Source organism: Suillus subaureus (assembly GCF_016647635.1).
Source record: "Suillus subaureus strain MN1 chromosome Unknown BJ212scaffold_32, whole genome shotgun sequence".
NCBI classification, from domain to species: Eukaryota; Fungi; Basidiomycota; class Agaricomycetes; order Boletales; family Suillaceae; genus Suillus; species Suillus subaureus.
Genome location: NW_024538588.1, coordinates 237,550 through 263,129, shown reverse-complemented (window position 1 = coordinate 263,129; position 25,580 = coordinate 237,550). Strand labels below are relative to the sequence as shown.

Genomic DNA, 25,580 nt, shown 5'->3' with positions numbered 1-25,580 from the left:
ACGCCCTTCACAGAAGTTTTCCTTGTCTGTGTGACTTTCTTTGATGAACTTGGCCACAGTGGACTTGGATACTCCAGTTCTAGAGGAAATTTGACAAGCAGAGAGGCCAGAATAGGAAAGAGAGAGGATATTATCCCTTTGAGCAGGGGGGGTGGCTTTCATAGTGAATATAACCATGACATATGGAAATTTTTGGTTTGTATAGTTAGATATGGTTTTAAAATGACATAATGACACCACTTTATAATTTATTTAATGGTGGCATGATTGTTATGGTGTCATGAATGATGATTTATATAGTTTTAATATGTGCTCAAAAAACTGTCTGCATGAGTCATGATTTTGTAAGCCTTGTATCTCCACCATATCTCCTCTGATTCTCACGATGTGGTGCTCAATCCAAAGCCCTGAAGCAGCACTATAATATGGTATTAGCATGTCACTGAGGTCTTTATGTATTCTCACACAATATTGTAAATAGTAAAAAATGCAAAAACATGCGGACAGTTTTTTGAGCCACTGTATATTATCATCAAGTATCATGATTCATGTAATTATTGTGAGTGTACTGGTGATAGGGTCCTGAATAAGGTTGACCATGTGCAACATCATACATTTGTACCTCAGCACCAACTTGAAAATCCGCTCTACTACCAGCTGCTGGCGCAAAGTGGAGAATAGGTGGAGGTGCCGAATGGTGCATGGGATAATATGGGGGCGCATACCTGCTGGGTGGGGGAAGATCCATGTGTGACATCGAGGGTTGAGGGATAGGCTGCGGTTGATAGCTGCCAAATGGTGCGTGCATCGAATTTTGATGACTCGGTGTGTCTTGCAGTACTGACTCAGTAGTGTTATTGCCGGTTTCAACATGTTGCCTGCGAGAACAGGGGGCATTAAATAAACCCTTGTACCGCTGGTTTCTCTTGAGTTCTGGTTGGCCATCAAAGAACTGCACAATTTGCTGGAGCAGCTCTGCCTTGAGTCCAGTCTCCAGTAATCACAAGGCTGCAGCTATGTCACATAGCTTGTCCAATTTTTTTGTCTTGATTGTGCCTGTAAATGCAACTTGGGACCACTCCTGCTCTGCTTGCCAATCATGTTTTCCCTGCTCCTCTGTGACCTTCGCTCGCCTCCTCTTGACGTTCATGCTCAGCCTGTTCAGCCTCCAGCCCCCTCAGCTCTATGTGGCCTTCCTCTGATGTCAGTACCCTTGAATACAGCTTCATTTGTTTCTTGCCTGATCCCTTGCAAGATTTGTCTTTGAGCTTCTTGTTTAACCGTTCCTTGTAGTGCTCAGCCATCTGACCTGAAAAATAGCAGTGAGTCTCTGCCACATCTTTTTGATACATCAATAATTCATTCTCTTGACACAGCCATTCAACCTCTTCTTCAGTGTCTTGGAGACACTCTGCCATTGTTTTTGGTTGCTCGATCAGTGCAGGTGTTGCACTTCATGACAATGATGTCTGAAGTGATACTGATTGAGTGTGGTGTTGAGGTGGGTGTGTGCTGGTACCAGTTGCTGTGCTGTTGGAAGGTGTTGGAGTATAGTTGAGTGAGCCAGCAAAACGTGAGGGACCAGCTTCAGGCACTGATAATGATGAATATTGTTGCAGGGTTGTCTCTTGATCTGTCATTTCACTGAAGCCATGAGTATGATTGCCTGAGTCATTGTCTGACTTGGCAGATGATGACTCTGAGTCTGATTCTGAACTGTCAGAGTTGGACAAGTTCTCATGTGGTGGCTCATATGCTGGATTGGATTCGGAAAGGGGATTGGATTCGGAGGGCAGCCAAGGGGGATCAGAGCTTGGATTGACAGGAAAGGTGGTGGGGAGGTGCAGCTGGGTGGATGACTCATAACTTGGTGCGTAATCCTCTTCTGTAAATATTCCTGGGTTTATCGGTCTAATTTCACTCTTTTTCCAGGCCTGTAGGATCATCTCCTCTTTAAATGTGATATCTCTCACCTTCATGTACTCTTGAATCACATCGTGCTTCTTGATCCCCTCCCTGGTCTCTTCCATTATGACCTCACTGCATCTCTGCCATTGTTTCTGCAAGGGACTGAAAACACCCACATCGAGAGATTGCAAGTGATGTGTTGTGTGGGGGGGGAGGCAAAAAGGTGAATACCATGTTCTTCTGCTGCTTGGTGAAGTTTAATTGTCTCATGTGAGTGGTGTCCATTGTATATTAGGATGATTGGTTGACCAGATGAGTTCCATTCCTTGGCTTGCAGCACGAAACTCTTCACAAACCACTCAGTGCCAATGAAGTCACTCATCCAGCCATTTTCAGATGTCACAACTCTGATATCAGAATTGAGTGAGCTTTTTCTACCTATGATTGAGCAGAGACTCACATGATGCCATCTTCTTCAAAGTACTCAGGGTATATTTGTGACCCAGAAAATACGAAGCTGGGCTTCAAACTAGTGCCGTCCGCACACACACACTCGATCACTGTTACCAGCTCAAGCTGGTCACTCTTTGCCTTGACTCGGGCTTTTGCTGTCCGTGAAAACAGGTACTTCATGTTATCACATTTCCTTCCCCCTCCAAGTTGAATCCCCTTCTCATCCATGTTATACACATTATCCCAGGGGATGTTCTCAGATTTCAAGAAGTTGTCCAGGAGTTTGAAGTGGTGATTGACAGTTGTATAGTTAAACATTTGCATCCACTTCGGATCGATGCCTGTCAGGCATCCTAGCTTGAGTTCTGAATGGCAAGCAAGAAAATCTTTGACCCAGGTTTTTGATGGCCCCTTATCTTTTCCAGTGAGCTTCTTCTTTGCCTTTAACTTCTCGCTAAGCTCTGACACCTTTGCATGAAGGTTGCACTTGGAGAGAGGGTGACCTGTCATAGCCAGGTACTTGGCCTAGTCACATATTGTTGCTTCCTGCCCTTCAGTAAGTAGTTGGCTGTTTTGTGGGCTTTCAAATGAGGTTTAGTGAGGTTCTGTGCCTGCTGATGAAGAGTATGGTATGGGACTTTAAACTCTGCAGCTGCTGTTCAGAGGTTCTTGGTCTTCTCCTCTCTGATAGCCTGAATAGCAGCAGTGAAGTTGGCTTTGCAAATCACATCTTCTTCAGCTTTCTTCTGACTGGTAGTATGCCTGCGGTTTGGTGCCATTGTAACAAGGATGTGAGAATGATGCAAGTGGAGACAACAATGCAAGACTTCGTGCACTTGCCGAGTGTGCCATAGAGGAGATTGAATTTGTTACACACTCTCCTATCTACTGTCATGTTTTCATACATGTCATCAATTCTTCCTCTATAGCATCTTAAAATGACAGGATGAGCTTTATCAAAATTGTGTTCTGTAATCCTGACAAGGTGATTGTTGTGCTCCAGGTATAACTTCAGGAATATACCTGCAGGATCTATGGGATCTGGATAATTTATGTTCCTGCATGGTTACAAATTACCACTATTTCATCCCTCACAGCTGCAACATGCGAGAAATTTTCATTCTACTTGGACAGTACATCATATATAAGTAGTCTACATATGCATGAATTTTTTTGAAGTGAGTTGAGCAGTGCGTTGAGGTGTTTTGAACATTTTGCATATTAGGGGAGTTCACAGTTGTGTTGGCAAGGCATTTTTCGCCTGTTTTTCATAAAAGTTTTGAAGTCTGAAAAACACTGAAAAACATTGGTTGACTGTGATAACCCCATTGTTCGCGCACTGGTCAGCAAATTTGTTGCATCACTTGAAAGGGATGCTGAGTCTGCTGACACAGTAACATACATTATGTAATCCATGCAGTGGCTGCAATAACAGCAAGATCAAGTTGGATTTACTGTACCACTTCACCATGCCTTGCAGCACACCATGAAGACAAGCTATTCAGGCTGTATATGATGCTTATGTCTTAAATCTTATCACCCAAACTCAGTCTACAATCAATCATGAGCTGTATGGCTCATCCAATGGATCTAACTCTGATCACTCATTATCATCTGACACTGATGAAAACCTTGAGATCACAAATGCCACTGGTCAGGTATTCCTGCAGCTAGCCAGTGACCTATACTCCCAAAGATATCTGACAGATCAGATCAATATCAATAAAAGTGGACAAGATCTTACTCTCCTCCTCACTGATTGGAAACTCAATCACCCTGAAATCTTCTGCTCATATGTCTGAATGTCTCCCAAGTCTTTCAATGCACTCCTAGCTGCTATTCAGGATGATCCAATTTTTCAGAATAATTCACAGAATGCACAGGATCCTATTGATCGACAACTTGCAGTTGCCCTGTTTTGCTTTGGCCATTATGGCAATGCTGCCACTGTAACAAAGGTTGCACTGTGGGCTGGCATTGGATATGGTACAGTGAGGTTGTATACCAACCACATCATGATTGCAGTGTGTCAGGATCACTTCTGAAAGGCTGTGGTTCACTGGCCTGATGCAAACACAATCGAGTGAGCTAAGGAGTGGGTGGAAGAGGCATCTTGCCCAGCTTGGTGACATGGCTGGTTGATGGTGGATGGGACTTTAGTTCCACTATACCAGCACCCTGGGTTTTATGGCAATACCTGGTTCAACAGGAAAAGTAATTATTCAATGAATGTGCAGGTAAGTCAACCACTAGTACAACTGACTCATATTAACCAAATAAATAAGCTCATTTCAACACCTGACTTGCACATCATTAACTATGGTGTTGGTATGCCTGGAAGTCAACATGATGCAACAGCATGGGCAGAAACACGGCTTCCTCAAGAGCACTCAATCCTACTAGATGATAGTGAGTGGGTTTGGGCAGATTCTGCCTATCCACTGGAAAATTGGTGCCAGTCACCCTACAAAGCGTACAATGATGGTCTGTTGTGAGCAGACCCTGGCCAGTTTGACCAAGTTCCTGGTAGTGTTTCGAGTAGGATTCCTTGAGGCTGCATGATGATTAGCATTCTGAATCAATTATTTTCGTGTGAAACAACTTACTATCTGATTCGCTGATATATGGATTTACTGAGTTTTGAGATCTCAATATCCTTCTATCTGCTTGTCAGATCTTCATTACTGAGAGTATCAAGCAAGAGTACTTTCTCCACAATACGTTCAGTGTGCTCCTTCACCTTCTTACCACTGGAATTCACAGATCCTGCATCACCTTTATCAAACCTGAAGGCAACTTTGTAAGTCACATGCTTGGATATAACTGTAAGCAGCTTGTCTGTCAGAGCAGACATGTTTGGGTCAGACCAGCTGCAAAATTCAGCTAAATATAACTGAAATTTTGTGCACTTACTTGACGACTCTTCAGTTGGAACTGGCAGCAGCTTTCTTGATGGACACTGCATCACCCAAGTCAAGGTTGACTTTGGGCCTCCGAGCAGCCTTCTTGGTCTTGGCAACAAGCAGTTTTGCAGCCAGGAGTTTGCTGGGCGAAAGTGGTGGAGAATCAGCGTGCTTCCCGCGCCCTAATTGAGTGCGGATGGGTGCCATAACCTTGAAGTGCATCACTGCAGTGCTCAACTAGAACGGAGCAGTCCAATTGGAGATTGAGCAGAATTCAGACTCAGATGGAGCATGCCGAAGTTGGGATTTCTAAACCATTGGTCACTGAGGTGACAAACAGAGGTGAACAACAAAGTGACAAATTCAGCGAAAAACACCTCACCAACACAACTGTGAACTCCCCTATTACATGCATGTTGCAGATTACCCGGAATGATAGTATCAATCTGAAGGTAGCTGTAATGGCCAATCTTACCACTCTTTATGTAATTGGGTGACTTCCCATAGGCAAAATAATCTGGATTATCATATACCAGACTTTGAAAAACATTTTCCAAGTTATGCAATCAGATATTCTGTATGAAAAACCAAACCATAGATCAACGGAATATCATGCATGATATTTTATATCAATATCAAGCGTTGCAAAATGAGATAGAAACAGAAGTAATTGACGATGAAGAATCTGCACTCATTGTTGCAGCTACTGTACTGGGACAATACATTTGCCATGCACAGCTCCTTCCAAATCCACAGATGAATACCCCATGGCAAGCACTATTTGTGAGCCAGAATGATTGAGCCTTCATTACGACTATGGGCTTTGATGTGGAGACATTCACCTTCATACTCACCTCTGGCTTTGTGAAACATTGGTACCATGCACCCATTCCTCATGACGACATCAGTCAATATGCTAATCCCTGTGTCGAACGACGATCTCTTGATGTCGGAGGTGCCCTTGGCCTTGTATTACACTACCTTAATTCTATGATGCATCAAATTAGTCTGCAACAGATTTTGCACTCATCCCAACAACGGTATCACGGTACCTTTCATTTGCCTGCACATACTCCTCCTCACTCTGCGCAACATGGCTGATGCCATACCGTTGTCCCTTGGCAAGCGCCGAGCGCTAGTGTGAGGCTCAGATGTTTGGCTCATCACAAAGCGGCCAACAGTCCTATAGAGTGCCTATTAACTTACTGTAACCGTATTACAGCACAACTGCCGCATGCCGTCGCTAGCTGACTCATCCCTTATCTATGACTCATCCCTTATCTATGACTCATCCCTTATCTCTGACTCGGTCCTTATCTATGACTCGTCTAGATGACAAATACGTACCTACCCTAAAGTAGGCTACACCTATATAAGCTGGGTCCTGTACTTAGTTAGACTTCACTTTAATCTACTAGGTCTTACCTGAACTATCCTTCGCTTAGGACCTCCAATCCTAAGTCGTCTGATAACCGATATTCAAGCCAGAGACACTCTCTCTGACTTGTCTTAAGAACCTTACATTTGTGAGGATACAATCCGGCTTCAGGCGTGTCTTATTGAGTACCTGTCGTCGCGCCCATCCTAGTTCGTCGTAACAGTAAGTATGCAAGTTCTGTGAGCCTATACAAGTTTGTACAAACTTGTACAACTCTGTACAAGCACCCAGTAATTTGCTGACATATACGAGGGATTCATGAAGTATCGAACGGTGCTGAAGCGGTAGTATCGAAGTTTGAAAGGTGCTGGATGACAGAGGGTAGATTATGTCAGCGGATATCGCTGGTGTGAGTGGTCCTGAAAAGGCAAGTTTGAGTTTATTCTCGTTAGAATAATCTGCAGGGGGGGGTACCCCCCCTACAGATTTAAGGTTTATTGGGGGGGTAGACCCTTAATGGATTTCAAATGGTGACGAGATGTCACCCGGCATCGCGGCACACCTTCCTAATACGTGAAATTATATTCTATTCTACATTATTTTTGCCTATGGGAAGTCACCCATTATGTCACGCTGCGTGGTTTTTCTTTCTCGTTGACCACTTTCTGATTTACCCGCGCATGTCGTCATAGAGGCGGGCCGCAGCTCGCCAAATTCCCGCAATCTATGCACACGCTCTATACGGACTCGATCATGAAATCCCGAAGACGAGTCGAAAGGTTCGTAGTCTGGTCCCTTTCTTTGTCGTCTCGGGGCATCAGGCTTAAGCTTAGACTCTCAAGGCTCGTTCGTTTGCAATAAGGATTACCCCAAATTTGTAAAACTTCTCCATCAATAGGCCATAGATGGTGCATGGACCGCCGTGTCGCACGATTTATTTACTTCCATTAACAAAGGCTTCAGAAGGAGAGACTTTCTAAGTAGAACTAGAAGTACAAGCAGTAGGGGTAGCGGCAGCCCCCTGACGGGGGCTTTCGCAGGCTCGAAACCGCTGTCAATGGGCTCACTAGCCCCTCCCCATGTTAAAAGCATCCTACCCTAGGAGGCGGTGGACTGCAGCAAGGTACGAAAAGAGTGGTCAGTCTAGAGCTACTTTGCATAGACTAAATCTATGTCGCATCGTTCCTCCGCGGCTTAGAAACCCAACTTTGACCCAAAGAAGTGTACCCGTCCAGAATCTGTCAAACCTCTTTTCTGTCGCTTACGTGCCGAGTTGGGTCACCTCTAGACAGACTTTCCGAAGTAAGCATTCACAATATACTAGTAAATATGTACCGTAGCAACGCTTACAACGGGGATGATAGTAAAAAGAAATAATAAAGGCTATCCTCTCGCCGATCCCCGACTTTCTCCCCCATACAGTTTGGCATTTGGACATTGAACGTACTGACCTCCAAGCTGGAAGTGATGCAGAGGGGAATGCCCGACTTTTTGATGTTCGAAACATTGATAGTCATAGTACGTTGCCCCAAGTCATTTTTGCAAGTACTGGCAGTGTCTTCGCCTCGCCGGCCCGGCTAGGCCCGTAGCAGAACCGCACGAACCACTGGATGGTGTGACCTAGAACCCGTTGGCAAGATTCTTGAATAATTTCACCCTGGTAGCTGAACAAGTATTTGAAGTCGACCTACACATACCTTTGCGTTCGTTATTTGGTATGCTCGTCGGATGCAAGTGCGTTGACGGCGTCGCGTGAGCGCTCAAAAAGAGAGCAATAGAAGGCGAGCAGCTGGACTGATATGACCATTCGGGGCTGGGAGGGAGCAGTAGGGAATAAGTCGTGGAAAATAAGTGTTTGCGCTAAGTTAGCACATCTACAGCTTATCGCGTCGATGGAGATGAAATCTGAAAGAAATTAGCTGACTCAAGTTCAAGATTCCATGTATGCGACCGAGTACTTACGGTCAAAAAAAAGACAGGTAAGAGATGTCCATTTTTGTGCGCATGTGTGCGAGCTGCACGAATACAAAAAAATTAGTGTTCGTTCGAGAGGCGTCCCTAGCGTCCGCGCAGTGTAGTCTAGTTGGACCTCGACCAGGGTAGGAATAACAATTTTCTAGTTGTCATACAAGCGAGTAGACGTGAGATCAGGTTGGGTACGATGACTCGGTGTGGATTGTGAGGCAGGTTGGGGAGAACAATTGTCGTGAGGTTCAAGGGCGTCTTCCCAAACCTCATTAGCATCTTCCTCGAGAACCAGTGTCCTCTGGCTCTACCAGGACGGGTGAAGTTTCTTCAGGCTTCGCTGGACTGGCAAGTAGACTTGCCATCTTTGCGAACAAGTGGCGCTGTTTAGTCTTCTGACCTGACACTTCAACAAGCACCTGGTTTTCCGCGTGTTTCTGAATTTCCGCGGGTTGAAAAAGTGGATACCCAGCCCAGATGACGTGCCAGGTTGAGCAGCACGGGTACCTGTGCATGGGGCCATGATGTCTTGAAGGCTAGAGCAGCAGAGTCGAGGAAGACAACCAAGTGGCAAGGGACGATTGTCATTGATGTTGAACATTGAGGTGGCGTCGAATGATCTGCGACAAAATGTAAGGTAGAGTAAATAGCACGAGGCGCCGAGCAGCCCGAAGTATTCAATTGTCAACGGGACGCGCAGGAGGAGCGCACCGTACAGGAGTAGTGCAGAGCAGGAGGGCAACGAGGCAGACTGATATTTTGAGATCGTAGCTATACTTACAAACGGAGGATCCTCCCAGAAAGTACTCAAACCCTTACCAAAATACCCATATAGATCACCTGCAAAACAGCCTCCAGGAATAAGAACGTGATGCGGCGTTTTCTAGATGCGGGGTTGACAGTGCCTACGTTGGCGGGCGAGTCCGGAAGGACCACTAAGCGAAGGGAACGAAGCTACACAGTGTAAGTAGTGACCAACATGTATATTACAGGGACGAGACATACTATGAATAAGGCATTTGCGGCAAATGCATAGACAAATACAAGGGCGTGTATAGTTTGGCCTAGATTAAGGAGACCTGCGAAGAGTGTGACGATGACGCTGGCTTGAGTTAGCAACAAAGTGTAAAGGGTGCAAGGAGCGGACTTACCCGATAAACTTGTACCCACCATAAGCAATCAAATCTACTGCGTGACCCGTGCCTTGGACATTGAGAAGGTAGCAGCCACATTGGACAAATAGAAAGTCGAGTAGGACGACGAGGAGAGCGCGTGTTGCGCTTGCGCCGAGGATTTCGGGGTGGAATCGTTCTTGAAGACCTGTTTGCAACGCTGCTACGAGGATGTAGGTGACGAGTGCCATGACTACACAACAAATGAGAGGGGGGTGGATGAATAGAAAAAAATACACACGAGGTATGTAGAGGTCTGTACTATTGATATCATCACGAGGAGGCTGCCATTCTGTGTGACCAGCATCTGTACGACGGATTTTTCGTGTCCAAGGTTTGTGGCGCCAAGGGAATATGATGAGCCGGAGTTTGTATATTACATACGAGTTGGAGACATTGAAGTGGTGTTTTAGGACATTGACTGATACCATACCGGCAAACTAATCATATGTGGTGAGCAAGTAGAGTAAAGAGAAATTCAGGGCACATACATTTTTGTGGACATAGTCTTGCCCCACAGCAACAGCTGTTTGACCTAAATGCATCGAGAATTGAGCAGTAGTGTCATTCATGTCCCAAAAGTCGGGAATGTGTTGGAGTTGAGGATTCGGGATTGGTGGAAACGGAGAATGGTACTGAGTGCGTGCGGCATATTGTTGGTCTGGTGGTGGTGAACTAATAAAACGTTGGTAACCTTGAGGTGAGGCTGGCGTTGAAGGTGGTTCTGGTATAAAGGTTGGGTGAGTCGGAACCGGGTGTTGAAGAGGCGGAGGTGAGTAGGACATCGCGGGGGTGCGAACTGAGCGTGTCACTCGCACACTTGATACAAATCCCCGACTCCTGGTGGATTGCGCTCGAGGAAGCTAACGTATATGCATTCCATATAGACACAACGACAAGTGTGCCCTAATACGCGCTTGATACAAACAAATGTAAACAAATCATAAGCGCTGAAACATAAAAACTGGCTTCCCTCCATTTTGTTAGACCAGCAACAACGGCGAGGATGACGTTCTCACCTGTTCGTATCACAAAGGTCCCTTCTATAAAAAATGCACCGCTGCTTGGTTTAGCAGAAGGCAATGGTTACTTCTCAAATGTTCAACTCGCTGCTCTCGTCCTCGTCGTGCCATGGGTCATTAAACGCATCCTTCCCTTTGTAAACCGTGGCGGTTTCAAGACATATCTTTTCATACTCGTCATCACAGGTATCCCTGTCACTGTCGCTTATTGGGCCGTAGCGAGCACCTATGGTCGTCGCAAAAACGTCAAAGTTCTTATGCCCGGTAAAGACCTCGAAGACTACATCACTGTCCACGATCCGGAACTCAAGGAAAAGTACCACGGCAACATGAAAATCCCAATGCAGGTCTTCCACGACGCGTACTTTGAAGGCAAGATTGACTTTAACGGTAATTTTCATCTTTATATTTCTACTGTGATTTCATCCTCACAACGTGCACAGGTGACGTGTTGGACATCATGGAGGAACGTCATGATTGGGCAAAAATGGTCATGACACCTGAACTTTTCAAATACGTCTTCACGAACCTTCTTCCCGAGGTCATCGTTCACTCTCAATCCCAAGACGAAGAACAGGTCCGTGACCATTACGACAGTAAGTTGTCTTCGACGTTTATATTCACTCTACTTACTTGAACCGTGCAGGAGGCGATGACTTTTACTCATGGTACGTATCCTTAACTCGACGATATTATCTCTAACACACCACAGGTTCCTCGGCCCACGCATGATCTACACCTCCGGCGTCATCACAGATGCCAACAAAGATGCCTCCCTTGAAGAACTCCAAGATAACAAACTCCGTCTCGTCTGTTCCAAACTGAACCTTAAACCCGATGACCGTCTCCTTGACGTCGGCTGCGGCTGGGGTACCCTCGCAGCCTACGCAGCCAAGAACTATAAATGCGACGTCACAGGTATTACCCTCGGTAAAAACCAGACCAAATTTGGTAATGAGCGCATCAAGACCAACGGCGTTACCCCCGACAAGGCTCGCATCCTATGTATGGACTACAGGGATATCCCAGGCGGCCCTGGACACTTTACCAAGATCGTCAGTCTGGAAATGGCAGAGGTAAGTACTGCTTCCTCCTCACACCTCCTCGTCTAACTCTCAATAGCACGTCGGAATCAGGCGCTACGGTTCATTCATGCGTCAAATGTACGACCTCCTCGAGGATGATGGCACCTTCGTCCTCCAAGTTGCCGGTATCCGTCCTTCGTGGCAATACGAGGACCTCATCTGGTGGGTGTCGTTGTCATCTGACATCTCATGCGCTGACGCCGCGCAGGGGTCTTTTCATGAATAAATACATCTTCCCCGGTGCAGACGCTTCTTGCTCTCTCGGCTGGGTTATCAACCAAGTCGAAGCCGCCGGGTTTGAAGTGAAGAATATCGATGTCTTGGGTGTGCATTATAGTGCTACTATCTGGAGGTGGTATTTGAACTGGGTTAGCAACCGCAAGGAGGTGCGTCCGTCATCTCCCCTCTCGTCCTACTCATCCTCCCACTTACGTGATACTGACCTGACGCGTTCTAGGTCGTAGACAAATACGGCGAACGCTGGTACCGAATCTGGGTCTTCTTCCTCGCCTACAGCACCATCATCTCCCGTCAAGGTAGTGCCAGCGTCTTCCAACTTACCTTACACAAGAACCTCAATGCCTACCACCGGGTTCTGGGCGTTGAGAATCATTGGAGTTTGCAGGTGCGCGATGGGAGGGATGCAGAGATTAGGTGAGTTTTTTTCTGGGTCGGTTATGCTTTATTGAACTGGACTGACGCGTGCGTGGGAAGCTTGGTGGAGTGAAAAACTACGTATACATATACCGACGGACGATGCGCGATGCGCTATATACCACTCGCTTGAATTAATGTCTTGGTCGTAGAATATACTGACTTATTTGGAGCCCCAGCATGATGCGCTTCTGCCGTTCCCTCCTTTGTGAATGCCGCCCTACACAGTACTGCTTAGATGGGCGCATACATGAGATGAACGGCGTTGTGATCGAGGTGCCAGTATTGCTTAAAATTTATCTGTTTGCGATCCGAACGGCGGTCAAATTCAACCTTTTGCTCTCACTCAACTCTTACTCTAATGCCTATTTTCGTCTCCCATAATTACACGGTTTCCGCGACTGCGATATGACTCTTTACCAACATCAGTGTTGTTCCATGATACGTGCGCATCATGCCAGCGCATGTATATCATCTTTGGCGTGCATGCAGTATCAGAGATAAACGTCTACAGTGTCACGGTTCATGGACTTGGCCTTGGCAAGTCCAGGATCAATCTCGAGAGTCAATCGTCCTACCGGTAGGCCTCGTTCACATTATTCTGGGCAGCGGTGGCATGCGCTCATTCCAAAGAAGTCGAATGTCTGGGTCTGTACTGTTCGCCGGATGCGGAATCAAGTGATACCTATTACCCATCCCGGTAGTGCAGCGCTCGATACCATGTCAATGTTTACCATGCTAGTATGTTTTTGATCTGGTTTCGAGTGTTATATTCCTGGTCGATTGATTTGGGATCTGGTCGTTGACATGGACGTCTGACATCTAGAGCAGCGCAGATAATCGAACTTTTGTAAGTTTTTTTCTTTGCGCCTTTTCTTTGTAACTGTTCACGTTCGAACCATCCAGCTCAAGTACTCTACGAATTGAATTCGAATAGTAAGTATTTTTTTTGCACATTCATCGCAAATGCTCATGGATATCTACGTTCGAATCATCTCAGTGCTTGTCTTGTTTTCATCCGTCGTGAGCGCCACGATCCTGGATCCATGGATTCATTTTGCGCCTTACCAACGACGGCGTCCTTGTCTGGTATATGGCGGTTGGACGTCCCGTGGGGCCTCGCACTTTGGTGCTGAGTCGATGGAGCATGCACGTTTACGTGGACCCCCGCGGACTTGATTTCACAGCGTCTACTTCCCCACCACGGGTGTAAATCCAGACTTCACAAGTACAAGCGTATACGGATGGAAATGTGATGGCGATGGACAGCGCTGCACTGCAACTGTTGGGACCCCGATCAAGCTTACGCCGTCTGGCTGCGTCTCGCAAAGCTCCTGCGCCGGTACCCCAGAAATCTCCGCACGCTGTGTCTGTACCTGTCGTTAATTCACGACAGGGTTCTGCGAGGGGCGTGCATGGGCACGTTGGGGATCTGTGATTTGGGCCTTAGTGTTGTGTGGTGATGTTCGTACTCTGGTATGAGTGCGCTATTGTATTGGGACGTCTGTAGATGCACAGATATGGATGCGCCTTTGGATTTTGTGGACGTGTGATGCTGTTCTGTTGAGGCAGACTTCGACTAACTTTGGTGCTGCTAGTAGTATAATGGCAGAAATCTGAAAGTGCCCTAGACCATACATGACCACGATAGATTACTTTGCAGCAGAAGACACAATTATCTACAATCCATTCAATTGTGTACAAAAACTGCAAGCCTCTCCAACCCATCATCCGACTGCGGAAAGACATGAGGAAACATCCACCACCCATGGGTCAAATCCGCATACTCCACAAGCTCAGCTATTCCACCCGCCTCTTGAATACCACTCACGATTCTCCGCGAGCTCTCAGCAACATTATCAGCTGTGCCGGTCAACACCAATGTCTTCGGCCAGCTTGCAGTGAATGGAATTAGGATGCCTGATGCTAGAGGGTCGCTAGCAGGGAAATTGCCTAGATATTGGGAAGAACAGGCTTGGTAGGTTGATAGAGCGATGATATCGTGAGGTACGGAGGTGGAAGAGGCGTAAGTGAGGTCTGCGTCTGGGGAGAAGAGTGCGACGCGTCCTGGCATTGGGAGAGTGGATTGTGAAATAATGTACGTGAGGACAAGAGCTGGACGAAAGTGAGATACGAATGGGAGAAGAACTTGATCAATCATTACGCACCCAAGTTTCCACCTGCACTATCGCCTGTGATAGTGATATTCTCGGCGGTAAAGCCTTTTAAGATCAGGTGATGGTATGCAGAGAATAGATCTTGTAACGCCGCTGGAAAGAGGTTCTCGGCGACTGTCGCGAGTCTATAGGAAGGAGCTGCGATAATGGGTGCAGCGGATCCTTGTGCTCCAAATTTCTTCCCGAGTGCATAAAGTATGCGAGAGAAGAATGATATAAACCTCTGTTCCGTTGGATGCCCGGAGACGTTGCCGCCTCCATGCATATGAAGAATGACTTTGTCATCTTTCTTCACATCAGCAAAGGACTCGGAAGGCGCATCATTATAAAAGAAGATGGGAACCTGACCCGGTTGGATCGAGGTTGAGTGAATGGATACAGGGATCTGAGGGGAAGGGGGAGCTAATTCACAAGAGATGTGAATTCCTTCCGGGATTCCTTCGCTGGGCACCTGTGCGCGCTCAGCAAGTGATTGGGCTTGTCCAAACGTAGGTTTGAAAGCACCCATTGCGGTGCGGATACCATGAAGAGCTGCTGCTTGCGCAGGGGTCCAGGTGAGTCGAGTCAGTGGTGAGGACATTTCTGAGATTAATGTATTTGTGATCTATCATTCGTGCGTAGGCATTTTATGCGGGGTTCTATATGCAGGCCTAGGTACTGCTACCGGATGTCAACTTGGCTGATTACTGATTCAGACAGATGGGGTTGCTAACCTGCTATCAATGCGGCGCAGCGTATTCAGCTACAGCGAGGGAAACGGACGATGATGATGTGTAGGGTCCCAGGGATGCGTGTCAGGATCATGAGCATGATCCGTTTGACATCGGTGCTCGCTTCGATCGTGTGCTCAGCTTTACCATCGTAACAGTACTGTGCTTACTAGTACACGTCAAGCCCCCAACTCCCCTTTCACACGCTTGCTCATCCCTGCAGTCATGCTGAGTCTCTTACATTCCTGAATGACATTTTAGGAATCCACGGACAAGTTATTCGTTCGACTCACACCTTTTTCGCTCACTCGCTCTTCCCTCATGCCCAGAATGTCGACTCAGTGACACCTCGGGCGTCGTCAGTGATAATGTTGCAGTGTAGTTGTCATGTGTACTGTTCAACCTTTGTCTCTTACCCGACTCTTATTTTTCGTCTGCCGTGGACAGCTTCCATGATTGCGATATGACTCCTTACCAACAACTTACAGTGTCCCTCCGTGATACGTTCGGACGCGGGTCATCTTTGACGTGCATACATGTATCAGCCTGGATGAGACGTCTACAGCGTCACGGTTCATGGACTTGGCCTTGGCAAGTTTGGATTAAATGTCACTATTGGCAGAGTCCATCGTCGGACAGTCTACTGGGCTTCCTGATGAGGTTGGCAATGCCACTGCTGAGATGTGAGTAGGGTTATATCTTGGTTTAAAGTTATGACTCATGTCACTATTACTGCTCAAGCACATTTTTCCGAGCTGCCCAACACTGCAGCTTTCCTTGGCGGCATGGTCGCTCAAGAAGTGATCAAGATGATCGCTAAGCAATATGTGCCTGTGAAGGGTTACTGTGTAATCGACTTGATTGAGACATGAACAGGAACTATCGGTGCTTGAGACATCTATGCAATAATACTTGTGTAAACAGTCGTCCAAGGACAATACTTTTCATCGAGGATATCAAAGTTTGGCCTTTTCGCTGGTTTGAATAATTTCCGCGGCTTTGTGAGCCAGCCTAGAAAGATCTTCTCAGAGCAAGTCGCAAGATCGTCATTGATGGCTTACCCATAAAGTGTGGCTTGAGGATGAGTTCCCAGGTGCTAAGATTACCCGTATTAGTATACCCAAGGCAACAATTTTCAGTCTTACGATTGGGAAGATGCTGGCGTCCGCCTGTGAAGTGCATATTAATGAAGCTGCGCTCAGTTTGTCAAGAGATATATACACACCACTCTCAGGTTGGTTGTCCCATACACCTGTAGAAAATCCGTGAGTTCATCTCGCAGACAATTATACTAAGGATAAATCTGACCTTCAGTTCGTTATCAACGACGCCATTGGCGGACCGAGGGAGCATCGAGGCCGTCCCTTTCGAAGGTTAACTTGGATAAGAAAAGTTTGCAGTTGTCAAGTTAAGCAACCTACCTATAGGATGGAATCCGCTGACAATATCTGAGCGGATGTAATCCATCAATTGTTCATCTGACCAAGAAGGTTTAGGTTCAATGATTTCCGCAGTCAAGTCACCCAGAGCCCCTGTCTCCATGACCTTGAAAGCATATTTTATAGCCTCCAAAAGCATCATCATATCTCGAAGAAGATTCAATGGTCTGTCTGCGGGGAATAATGATTCATTTACCAATGTTCCCCAGAGAATCGAGCGTTGCCGGGTCAATCTCTGGTGAATCCAACACAGACGAAGAAGTCGCATGCACCTGTGGTGGAAGCATGAGTTTAAGTGGCAATTTGAAGACAAACAGACAGACATGTCCTCGACTCCAAGCATGTTGCAGGAAGACCGATATCGTGTAATGTTTAGCTTTTTCGTTTGTGCACGCAGCGTGGGTATAAGCTGTGGGTGATCAACACACATCCATGCCATACGTGACAGACAAAAGACGCACAAGGGAACAAAACCACCTCTAACTGAGCAATACCATCATTCTCCAGCCAGGCACGTTGGACGTCGTACCATTTTTTCCAGGGCGAGTTTTGGATTTGGGGTAATTTCAGGGCCTTGTCCAGGGCTGACAGTATACCCCGCATCTTGTCTGGTGGGATGAAAGATGACGATGGAATGAATACCAGGGTAGACAGTGTGCTACTGAGCATCCCTGTTCTGGAAAGACGATATTGTTCTAGGCTATGTTGAGCAAAGGTTTCTGAATTGAGGTCATCCGCGGTCTCGTGCGAGCCTTTCAGCTCGGCACCCATGGATACCCTAGGGTGGTCCTAAGGCAGGTATCAGGCTCTATTCGCTTCTCAACTGGAGGTGGCACCGACCTGAAAGTTTTCGCCAACGCCAGGTAAGTCGATTTTTACGGGAATATTCAGTCTACGCAAGAGGTCTGGATTCCCGATCCCTGGTAGCGCAGAAATTGAAAACTAAGCAGATCATTTGATACTATAGCTTGAGCGTCGCACCTGAAAGTTCTAGAAGCTGGGGGGTTTGCAGAGTGCCTTACCCCATCATTTGAGTTAACATTTCAACCATCACAATAGACACTTACCAGTCGATATGATCACTTCCCGATGCACAGGGACTTTGTAAGTCCGCCCCCCTTTATAATATTCAACTGCTGTAGCTTGCAAGTCACTGCTGGAGGTTTGTCTGAAAATCACTTTAGAGGCTTGAGCACCAGTGAGTACAACGATGTTTGATCGGTTAGAAACCCGATCATAATACGCCTGGAAGAATAATCCATCGTCAAATATTTCAAAATGCCTTTTCTGCCCACTCACATTTGTACTGTAACAGCGTGTATTTGTTTGAGGATCAATGGACGCTGTGTATGTCCAAATACCTATAATGTCTCCGGAGGCCTGATAACAACTTCAATTACGTTCACTTTGTCAATATTCAAACGTACTTCAGATTGGTTCGTGACCACACCCAACTTATTCATGGTCTCGAAAAATGGCAGAACGAGATCATAATAGTAACTGTATGCAGTTGTCTTGACATAGCCGTACCTGGCCCGGGAATGAAGCGTCCACACAAATTTGCATCCACAGTGCTAGTCCTACCTGCCATGATTTTTTGCAACATTATCTGCGTTGTGCGCCTTGGCGTGGTGAGTTGGAGGGCTCCAAGCTTCGGCGGATTTAATTGCATCACTGATAGTATTCCAATTCCATCCTGAACGAGTGAGATCGGTAATGTGTCCTGTTCCATACTGAACGATGTACTACTGACCTTTGATGCCGAGTTTCTCCCAGTCTTTCGGCACGTGAGCATGGAAGTAATCAACTGAGTTACACGGCCCTTTATACTCACCATTATGCTCAAGCTCGGAACCGCTATGAAGGTGAAAGTTAGTGTCTGATCGTACGAGCACGTAGTATGCATGCACGCACCGACAGTAAGCCATATAATTCAATGCTGATGAACCACCAAGAATTTTGCCTCTAGGGATTGGCATCTCCCGATTCTGAGCAAATGGTTGGGGTTTTGTGACGAAATTCCAGTCATATTCGGGATCTAAGCTCGAACTGTGATGCGCTGTCTTTAAAGCACATCTCCAGACTCACTTCCAACTGCCTTGCCGATCATGCCTTTACCAAGAGAAATCGGGAAAAATCAATACAAGGTCAATAAGTCACTGGACTACTTACCGGGGACAAGAATCATCTCATCGTCCTTCCTCAGACCTGCCTCAATAACTCCTACGCGAACGCTAGCATTAGTTGAGAGGCTATAACATCCTGAAGTTAGATTTGAAGGGAAAGAAGAAGAATGATAAGTGTGTACATCGAGGCCAACGCAAGGCCAGTTGTTCCGCCCCCTGTAAAAATGTTATATCAACAAATCGCACACAAGGCATAACTTAACATACCAATGATAATATAATCAAAATCCTGTTGAGAGAAGTCTGCAGCAGACACCATCGTGTACCCAGGAGCTGAGAGGGGTAAGGGCTATCATATATAGGGCTTGGAATCCTTGTACACCTTGAAGCAACGTAAAAATCCCCCACGATGTCATAAATTGTAACATGTCATTGTCAATGTCGACTTAACCTTACTGCGATCATTCTCTCGTAAGTTACCTATGGAGACCCTAAATCTTTTCTGTTTTCGAGAAGTTGGTATCAGCTACTGCGGAATCAGTTGGTGTTCTTGGAATATCGTTATAAGATGGGAATGCTGTAATAGACGAACTGCGGGTTTATGTAACAGAGTCGTTGGAGAGCTTGTCGTTGTAACCGTAAGTGCATTTCAAAATAGTCGCAATTTGTATCATACCCATGTGATCAAGAGGGACGAAATTTCACATGGAGTAGCCAAATTGAATTACCCGTCCATGGCCACTGATACGCAATTTGAAGCACTGAAGGTGAAAAATTTACCTCAAATGACAAACGCTCATTAGTGTCATGTTATCTGCAGAACCAGCAGTCTACACTTGATTGTGGTCAGCGCCACTAGCTGTCCCACTGCCACCAGACATCGCATCAAACTCGTGTGGACAAGATGTCATTTCCGTAGAGGGTGTCGATTGTATGTGGGAAGACTGGCACCTTGTTCACTGGAAGATTAAATAGTATGCGAGAAGTAAGAACGCTGTGCGTAACAATCTGAGGTCTAAAATGGAGGGATGAGCTTCGACGATATACATCTACATGTATGATCGACCAGACGAACGTGCATAGCATGTCGCTGAACGAGAACTAGGGATCTACTCAGTTCTTCGAGATCCGGTCAACAAAGAAAGAACTCACAGGTAGCACAGCGATTACAATCACATTGGTTGCGGACATCACTACAGAGATGTCAGCACAAAATCAATAACTTAATGCTGTTCGCACTCATGATGCAGAACATGTAGAGCAGTCCATCACGATAGATACTCCTGGGTCCTCATTAGCATGCTATGAAAATCAAGATAGTGTCAATATCTCAAAAAATGTGATGGTGGGCGTGAGAACTAAAAGTAAATGGTAAAGTAAGAAACTTCGAACTGACGGTCGCCTCACCAATCTCGAAGAACATTAACAGAGTCATCATACGGTAAGTCTGCCAAGGCTGATCATGTACTGACTCTGAGTGATGAGCAAAGGGTAGTTCTAACTCCGACAGGCTATTGAGTCGGGGGTAACTTGAAATTTTCAATATCTAGTCAAATATCTATCGGCTACTAGCCACTACAGGCAGTGGCCGGCGCCGCCACAGGTCTAACCCGAAGACCGGTGTACATTCGATTTGAGGCACTTTGAAATTGCTTCGCAAACTCCAGGCTTCCCCATTGTCCATTCTCTATGCGCATCGATCATGTAATGGAACCCAACTCTGGGAGGTGTGCATCACTTAGTGCATGGCCAGTATTGAAAAAAACGGACGCGGTTTTGAGTGAGGAAAGAGGCTGTCTTGCGAAGTTAAAGGTGGTCTGGTTAGTCGTGGTGTGTGACAGTCCTTTGAATAGGGTCTGTTAGGGCTGCTACTACAAATCCGTACCACTGTTTTGGACGTCAAATATCTCGAAAATTCTGCAAGTCGTGTTTGTGTCCGCTTAGCAACAGGTACGTTTAAATACGTCGGGATCTCCAAGCATTCCTGCTCGAATCAATGTTCAACTAAAAAGTCGTTTCTGCAGTGACGATCATTTTCTAATTGCCACCTGTTCACTGTGCACTTCGGCCTCACGTTCGCGCCGGCTCTGTACGTGTTCATTCTTTCGCCCAGTTAGGATGTATACGGGAATGAGACGCGAGACGCGATACATGACACACGGCCGACACGATCCAATCGTACCACAAGTGCAGTTCAACCGCCGACACGCAGTGATCGAAATGCTAAGCCTCCTGGACGGCCAAGGTAAGGGCAGCCACAGAATGTTCTAAGGTGTTGGTGATAACAGTGCCCCCTTCCAAGCTAGGATACGTGTGACAGTGATATCATGATATGTATCTAGATGTCATCTCCATGATAAAATTGGCGATGCTTGACAGAAAAACCTGACGTTGTCCATAATCTGGCAAACACCTCATTGCATAGGCTATGCAAGGAAGAAAGTCTGTGTCTCATCACCAACAATTCCAATATGATATTTGATTGATGTACAATAGATCGCTCGAGAAGCGCCTGCCAAGAACGCAATATTCGCGCCATACACATGAGCTGACGTGGGGGTTGCGTGAGGGTACAAATCTGTCATGTTAGTTGGACTGCTAACAGTGAGCATATCCATAAGGTTTGACCAGGGCGGCAGCTCGTCATACTCTTTGATGCGTCTGTTCTTTAATCAAGAAGGAACGTTGTTGGTTGTCTTTCATGTTCCTTCTATCTGATCTGCCCATGGGAGACTACATCTCTTCGCCATCAGCCACTCATGAGGTTCAGTTTCAGACAGATCAATGACAACTACTACGACGATCATGATATCTGTATCGCTTCATGGATTCAGGAGATACTTCGACGCCCGATTCAATCATGAGCAATGGACTGGCTGGTGTTCAGCGTCTTCCGGAGGTGTATCTGGTGTATTTTGCATTACATCAATCAATCAACACAGCAACGAATATCATCCCTTGATGCTCATTTGGGCTTAGTCACCCCTAAACAGCCCTTTACAGGCGAAGGAAGATAGCCGGTCCTTCTAGTTAAGGCCGTACAACCACTGGATGATAGCATAGTATCTGCCGGCACAAACGCCATCGTCAAACATCCACCAAGTTCACAAGCTCACTCATACTCCTACGCATTCTCGAAATACTATGACCCTAGTCTCATATAATCCCAGTTGGTGGCCGTCCATTTATTCCTATCGTATTTCCAGCTATTTTGTAGGTTCGTGGATGGCCAGTTAATGATTTTCTGATCTAACCTGAACTATGGTTTTGCAGTTGCCGGCTCTGTTGGGGTGATGTATGATTGGGGTAAGCAAGCTAGTAACAAAAAAAGTTCATGTTCATATATTTTTAGTCCTGACATTCGGACAAGAGGTACGTTCATATCATGACCGGAGCAAGAATCTCACTAACTTAATGCCCCCATAGGTTGAACTGGTCTGGGTGAGCAGATTCCCGCTGTAGAAGAGCAGCTTGAAAATAAAATTGATTTGTGCCAGAAGCAACGCTGGTCCCTTATGACCGTCTTATATCTCAGTGTATGTAGCCTGTGTTATATGTTATATGCGTGGTTAGCGAGGTCGTGCTGACGCGGAAAATATCCTAGCTGCGTTATCTTGGAATATCATATGCTGTGTATGTCTAAAAGGACTAAGTAATTGACATTGTGCTAACCAGTCCGCCTCATGTCTTACAATCAGCATCAATATACTGAGTACGTATATCTCCTAGTGTATTCTGTGTTTATTTCTTCTGACTGGTGCAATGCAGTTTGGGTTCCAACGATCTCAATGGGAGATGCAGTGAGTATTTCGCACCGATGTTTATGGCTATCTAATGAACTGCACTCCCATGTAGGGGTGAGTGGGATTCTCGACTATCTTGTGAGTTAAATTTTAATGACTGCTACAGCTGTGAGCTGGTCTTGAGTATGGGAGCCTCTGAGGCTGACCACTAATACTACTGAAATTGTCAGGCCTTATTCTGAACTTCACAAAGAATTGGATGGGTGTCGTCGTATATGCAATGTTGGGTGGTGCGCTGCGCAATACTCCATGATATCGAGTTGACTGAAATGTCATGCAAGTCATCCTGATTGCTCGATTACAGGCTATGTATCAGCGATCTAGAAAGGTGCTGATATTTCTCATTGCCACCTTCCTTGCTGTCAACATCTTTGACGGAGTGGCCGTTGCGATATCAGCGGGGAATAATTCATGGGGTACGCTTAATTATGAATCAAAGATTTAAGTGCGTCATGCTCATGAAGGAATACCAGAGGAGCTGATTCTCTCTGGCACCTCTCAGTGCACGGTTGGCTCCGGTTATTTACTCCTGCATTCCATGAATTGGATACTCACCACTGTATGGGAGGTTGTCGCATTGTTTTTCACATTGTGGATTGCTGTAAAACACTTCCGTGAACTGCGACAACATTCAGCGGGAGGAATGATCGGGGATTGCTTCACGGTGTTGATGGAAACTCACGTGGTCTACTTTGCGAGGTGAGCTCATAAGCGATGTAGGTCCCTTGATCCGCTGATGTTCTGCACGCGGTAGTGCTGTTGTTGTTTCATGCTTCGATCTCGGTTATTTTTATTCGATGTTGCCAGCGGTATGCTAATCTGCCACTACTTCTGCATGCGAGCACTATTTATCATTTCTACAGGATACAACTGCCCTGGGAACTCAGATTTACTTTGGATTGCTTGACATCTTCCAACTTGTGCGGTTGTTTATATTAGGACCGCGCCTGATTCTTGGCGTTCGAGAATACCAGGCCAAGCTCGTGGCCGACCCCGATGCAGGAGCCGACATGACTTCAATTGTTTTTCAGGAGCATGTGCATGTGTCGACTAACAGTAGTGTGTAGCGGGAGATGCTCGATGTGATTAACACTCTTCTGGAAAGAGCGAGAATTTGCTTTTTGTTTGAACTTTCGTCGTGGTATCTATACAAGTCATTTGGTGTTCTGAAGAAGATTTGAAAGTCGGACAAGTCGTCGTGAGTGGCGTCCAGAACTCGCACCACACCACTGAGTAAGATATCGCCAATTGCGTTGTGTATTGTAATCATCTTGATTCCTTGAATTGATCAGCCCAAAACCAGGGAGGTGTCAAACGTACTTCAATATGCAGGACAGGAGTGACAAAAAGGAAGGCCAAAGTGTAAGGGTTTAGTATTCTTTATGCACCGACCAAGACTTCAGACAGAGTCGCGTCAGCGCACCCACGTGACTTATAATTATTGATGCGAGCAAGCTTTACGCTTCACATCCGAGTTATGGGGATACATCTCTCTAAAATTTATTCCTCTTCATTTCTTACCATCATCCTACCTTGTGCTCACATTCCATGATACCTGTTCCTTCACTGATATCTTTTCTTCACCACATGCTACCTACACTCATTCTGGACTAGTATGACTTTGAGGCTCAAACATATATACATCTGCAAACCACAAATTTCTCCACAGACATGGGAATTTTTGACAGTTTCCCACAGCCACCCAAAGTGGCAACAGAGCTCACAGAACACACAACCCCAGACGTTCATAATAGGACAGCATTTCACAGTAACCCAAAGCAGTAACAGCACTCACAGAATGTATACTGTATGTTCACGATAAATTTGCAGTGACTTCCTGTTGGGACTTGGAATCAACCAGTAGTACTAGTAATACTAAGTCACTCACAAGCTTGGAAGTACTAAGGGCTTTTGTGGGAATGATCACTGGCATCTTGTTACACACAATGTTTGATATAACATGCTAGTATATATGCCTAAAAAATGTACAGTACTGCACATAGCCCACATGTTGGTCTTGGAGAGTCTCAACAAGTTCAACTTTAACACAAAAAATAACAATCACTTGGTGAGTCATCAATCTAAGATGACTGTTATATCACAACCGGATTGTTCTGTGGTAGGACATTATGGGCAGTATTAGAGCCATGCTGGTAAATACAAGCAAATGTACTTACCTTGCAAACTGCATAGTGCAGGTCCACAGTGAGAAAGTCCATGCTTTTTGAAGGTGATACACATGTAGCCTAATCCTATGTCTGCCTTGTCCAGCTTTTTCTTCAAAATGTTGGATTGGTACATACTTGTGAAGATTCACCAGGATTTTGTGCTCTTGCACTACACAATCAGCTAGCATCTTCTCTGCCCTAAACACATCCCATCTCACCCTGGCCAGGTCCATGATGAGGTTTGCTTCAAGACTGTTGCCATTGTTGATTGTCTGTAAGTACTATGTCAGTGAGAGTGAGTATATGTACAATATGGCTGGCTTACCATCGATCCAATAGCTTCAGTTACAGTAAGCAACAAAACTGTTGCAATGTTTGTATGAGATTGATTACTCTGGCTATATCATTACGGGGATGGCAGCTATGAAAATGTAGATGAGAGTGATATTGTAGCCCTACCTCCAGGCCACAATTGTTGTAATACATTGGAGATGCGAAAATGTTTCCTTAAAAGGATATAAGCAATTTACTACATGGTATGCATTGCAATGGTTTTGTTGCTGATACTTTTAAATATCAAAATCCTATCAATAGACATCAGTTATGTTATTTAGTGT

General features: G+C 45.8%; 9 protein-coding genes across 9 annotated transcripts; 2 read left to right on the top strand and 7 right to left on the bottom strand.

The window, feature by feature from the left end:
* Nucleotides 1-532: 532 nt before the first annotated feature.
* On the bottom strand, nucleotides 533-988 carry BJ212DRAFT_1279088 (uncharacterized protein; the record flags this gene model as incomplete). Its single annotated transcript, XM_041331465.1, has 1 exon — nucleotides 533-988. A coding segment is annotated over one exon (456 nt), but the record flags the coding sequence as incomplete, so codon positions are not given.
* Nucleotides 989-8,350: 7,362 nt separating this feature from the next.
* On the bottom strand, nucleotides 8,351-8,506 carry BJ212DRAFT_1279042 (uncharacterized protein; the record flags this gene model as incomplete). The annotated part of the gene is made up of 1 exon (XM_041331464.1): nucleotides 8,351-8,506. A coding segment is annotated over one exon (156 nt), but the record flags the coding sequence as incomplete, so codon positions are not given.
* Nucleotides 8,507-8,572: 66 nt separating this feature from the next.
* On the bottom strand, nucleotides 8,573-8,758 carry BJ212DRAFT_1278956 (uncharacterized protein; the record flags this gene model as incomplete). The annotated part of the gene is made up of 1 exon (XM_041331459.1): nucleotides 8,573-8,758. A coding segment is annotated over one exon (186 nt), but the record flags the coding sequence as incomplete, so codon positions are not given.
* A 626-nt stretch (nucleotides 8,759-9,384) lies between these two features.
* On the bottom strand, nucleotides 9,385-10,686 carry BJ212DRAFT_584674 (YIF1-domain-containing protein). The gene is made up of 4 exons (XM_041343582.1): nucleotides 10,271-10,686; nucleotides 10,021-10,219; nucleotides 9,759-9,972; nucleotides 9,385-9,709 (listed from the first exon to the last, which is right to left on the bottom strand). Exons 1-4 carry the CDS (start codon nucleotides 10,562-10,564, stop codon nucleotides 9,562-9,564), a joined length of 855 nt encoding a protein of 284 aa, XP_041189504.1. The 5' UTR covers nucleotides 10,565-10,686; the 3' UTR covers nucleotides 9,385-9,561.
* An 85-nt stretch (nucleotides 10,687-10,771) lies between these two features.
* On the top strand, nucleotides 10,772-12,914 carry BJ212DRAFT_1377690 (sphingolipid C9-methyltransferase). The gene is made up of 8 exons (XM_041336528.1): nucleotides 10,772-11,191; nucleotides 11,245-11,397; nucleotides 11,448-11,469; nucleotides 11,514-11,877; nucleotides 11,924-12,048; nucleotides 12,095-12,272; nucleotides 12,344-12,540; nucleotides 12,601-12,914. Exons 1-8 carry the CDS (start codon nucleotides 10,786-10,788, stop codon nucleotides 12,611-12,613), a joined length of 1,458 nt encoding a protein of 485 aa, XP_041189503.1. The 5' UTR covers nucleotides 10,772-10,785; the 3' UTR covers nucleotides 12,614-12,914.
* A 1,316-nt stretch (nucleotides 12,915-14,230) lies between these two features.
* BJ212DRAFT_1302344 (Alpha/Beta hydrolase protein) lies at nucleotides 14,231-15,297 on the bottom strand (the record flags this gene model as incomplete). Its single annotated transcript, XM_041333249.1, has 2 exons — nucleotides 14,231-14,655; nucleotides 14,709-15,297. The coding sequence occupies 2 exons, from the start codon at nucleotides 15,295-15,297 to the stop codon at nucleotides 14,231-14,233; spliced, it is 1,014 nt and encodes a 337-aa protein (XP_041189502.1).
* A 633-nt stretch (nucleotides 15,298-15,930) lies between these two features.
* On the top strand, nucleotides 15,931-16,595 carry BJ212DRAFT_1377674 (uncharacterized protein). The gene is made up of 2 exons (XM_041336527.1): nucleotides 15,931-16,438; nucleotides 16,489-16,595. The coding sequence occupies exon 1, from the start codon at nucleotides 16,141-16,143 to the stop codon at nucleotides 16,297-16,299; it is 159 nt and encodes a 52-aa protein (XP_041189501.1). The 5' UTR covers nucleotides 15,931-16,140; the 3' UTR covers nucleotides 16,300-16,438; nucleotides 16,489-16,595.
* BJ212DRAFT_1484182 (alcohol oxidase) lies at nucleotides 16,384-19,311 on the bottom strand (the record flags this gene model as incomplete). The annotated part of the gene is made up of 22 exons (XM_041340747.1): nucleotides 16,384-16,438; nucleotides 16,489-16,523; nucleotides 16,573-16,596; nucleotides 16,653-16,679; nucleotides 16,736-16,791; nucleotides 16,849-17,013; nucleotides 17,063-17,138; nucleotides 17,190-17,275; nucleotides 17,328-17,655; nucleotides 17,707-17,786; nucleotides 17,848-17,883; nucleotides 17,934-18,111; nucleotides 18,166-18,246; nucleotides 18,294-18,396; nucleotides 18,451-18,562; nucleotides 18,620-18,643; nucleotides 18,701-18,723; nucleotides 18,781-18,904; nucleotides 18,955-18,978; nucleotides 19,039-19,118; nucleotides 19,175-19,208; nucleotides 19,260-19,311. 22 exons carry the CDS (start codon nucleotides 19,309-19,311, stop codon nucleotides 16,384-16,386), a joined length of 1,803 nt encoding a protein of 600 aa, XP_041189500.1.
* A 525-nt stretch (nucleotides 19,312-19,836) lies between these two features.
* On the bottom strand, nucleotides 19,837-20,550 carry BJ212DRAFT_584385 (uncharacterized protein). Its single transcript, XM_041343580.1, has 4 exons — nucleotides 20,400-20,550; nucleotides 20,232-20,275; nucleotides 20,145-20,185; nucleotides 19,837-20,093 (listed from the first exon to the last, which is right to left on the bottom strand). The coding sequence occupies exons 2-4, from the start codon at nucleotides 20,245-20,247 to the stop codon at nucleotides 19,878-19,880; spliced, it is 273 nt and encodes a 90-aa protein (XP_041189499.1). The 5' UTR covers nucleotides 20,248-20,275; nucleotides 20,400-20,550; the 3' UTR covers nucleotides 19,837-19,877.
* Nucleotides 20,551-25,580: the final 5,030 nt, after the last annotated feature.

Coding starts and splice junctions, on each gene's coding strand:
- BJ212DRAFT_584674 (XM_041343582.1), bottom strand. CDS start 10,564: ATGTCCTACTCACCTCCGCCTCTTCAACACCCGGTTCCGACTCACCCA. Junction 9,973..10,020: donor TACAGACCTCTACATACCTC/GTGTGTATTTTT, acceptor TTTGTTGTGTAG/TCATGGCACTCGTCACCTAC. Junction 9,710..9,758: donor GGTGGGTACAAGTTTATCGG/GTAAGTCCGCTC, acceptor AACTCAAGCCAG/CGTCATCGTCACACTCTTCG.
- BJ212DRAFT_1377690 (XM_041336528.1), top strand. CDS start 10,786: ATGACGTTCTCACCTGTTCGTATCACAAAGGTCCCTTCTATAAAAAAT. Junction 11,192..11,244: donor AGGCAAGATTGACTTTAACG/GTAATTTTCATC, acceptor CAACGTGCACAG/GTGACGTGTTGGACATCATG. Junction 12,273..12,343: donor GGGTTAGCAACCGCAAGGAG/GTGCGTCCGTCA, acceptor GACGCGTTCTAG/GTCGTAGACAAATACGGCGA.
- BJ212DRAFT_584385 (XM_041343580.1), bottom strand. Junction 20,094..20,144: donor TTGTAATCGCTGTGCTACCT/GTGAGTTCTTTC, acceptor GTAGATCCCTAG/TTCTCGTTCAGCGACATGCT.
- BJ212DRAFT_1377674 (XM_041336527.1), top strand. CDS start 16,141: ATGACTCATGTCACTATTACTGCTCAAGCACATTTTTCCGAGCTGCCC.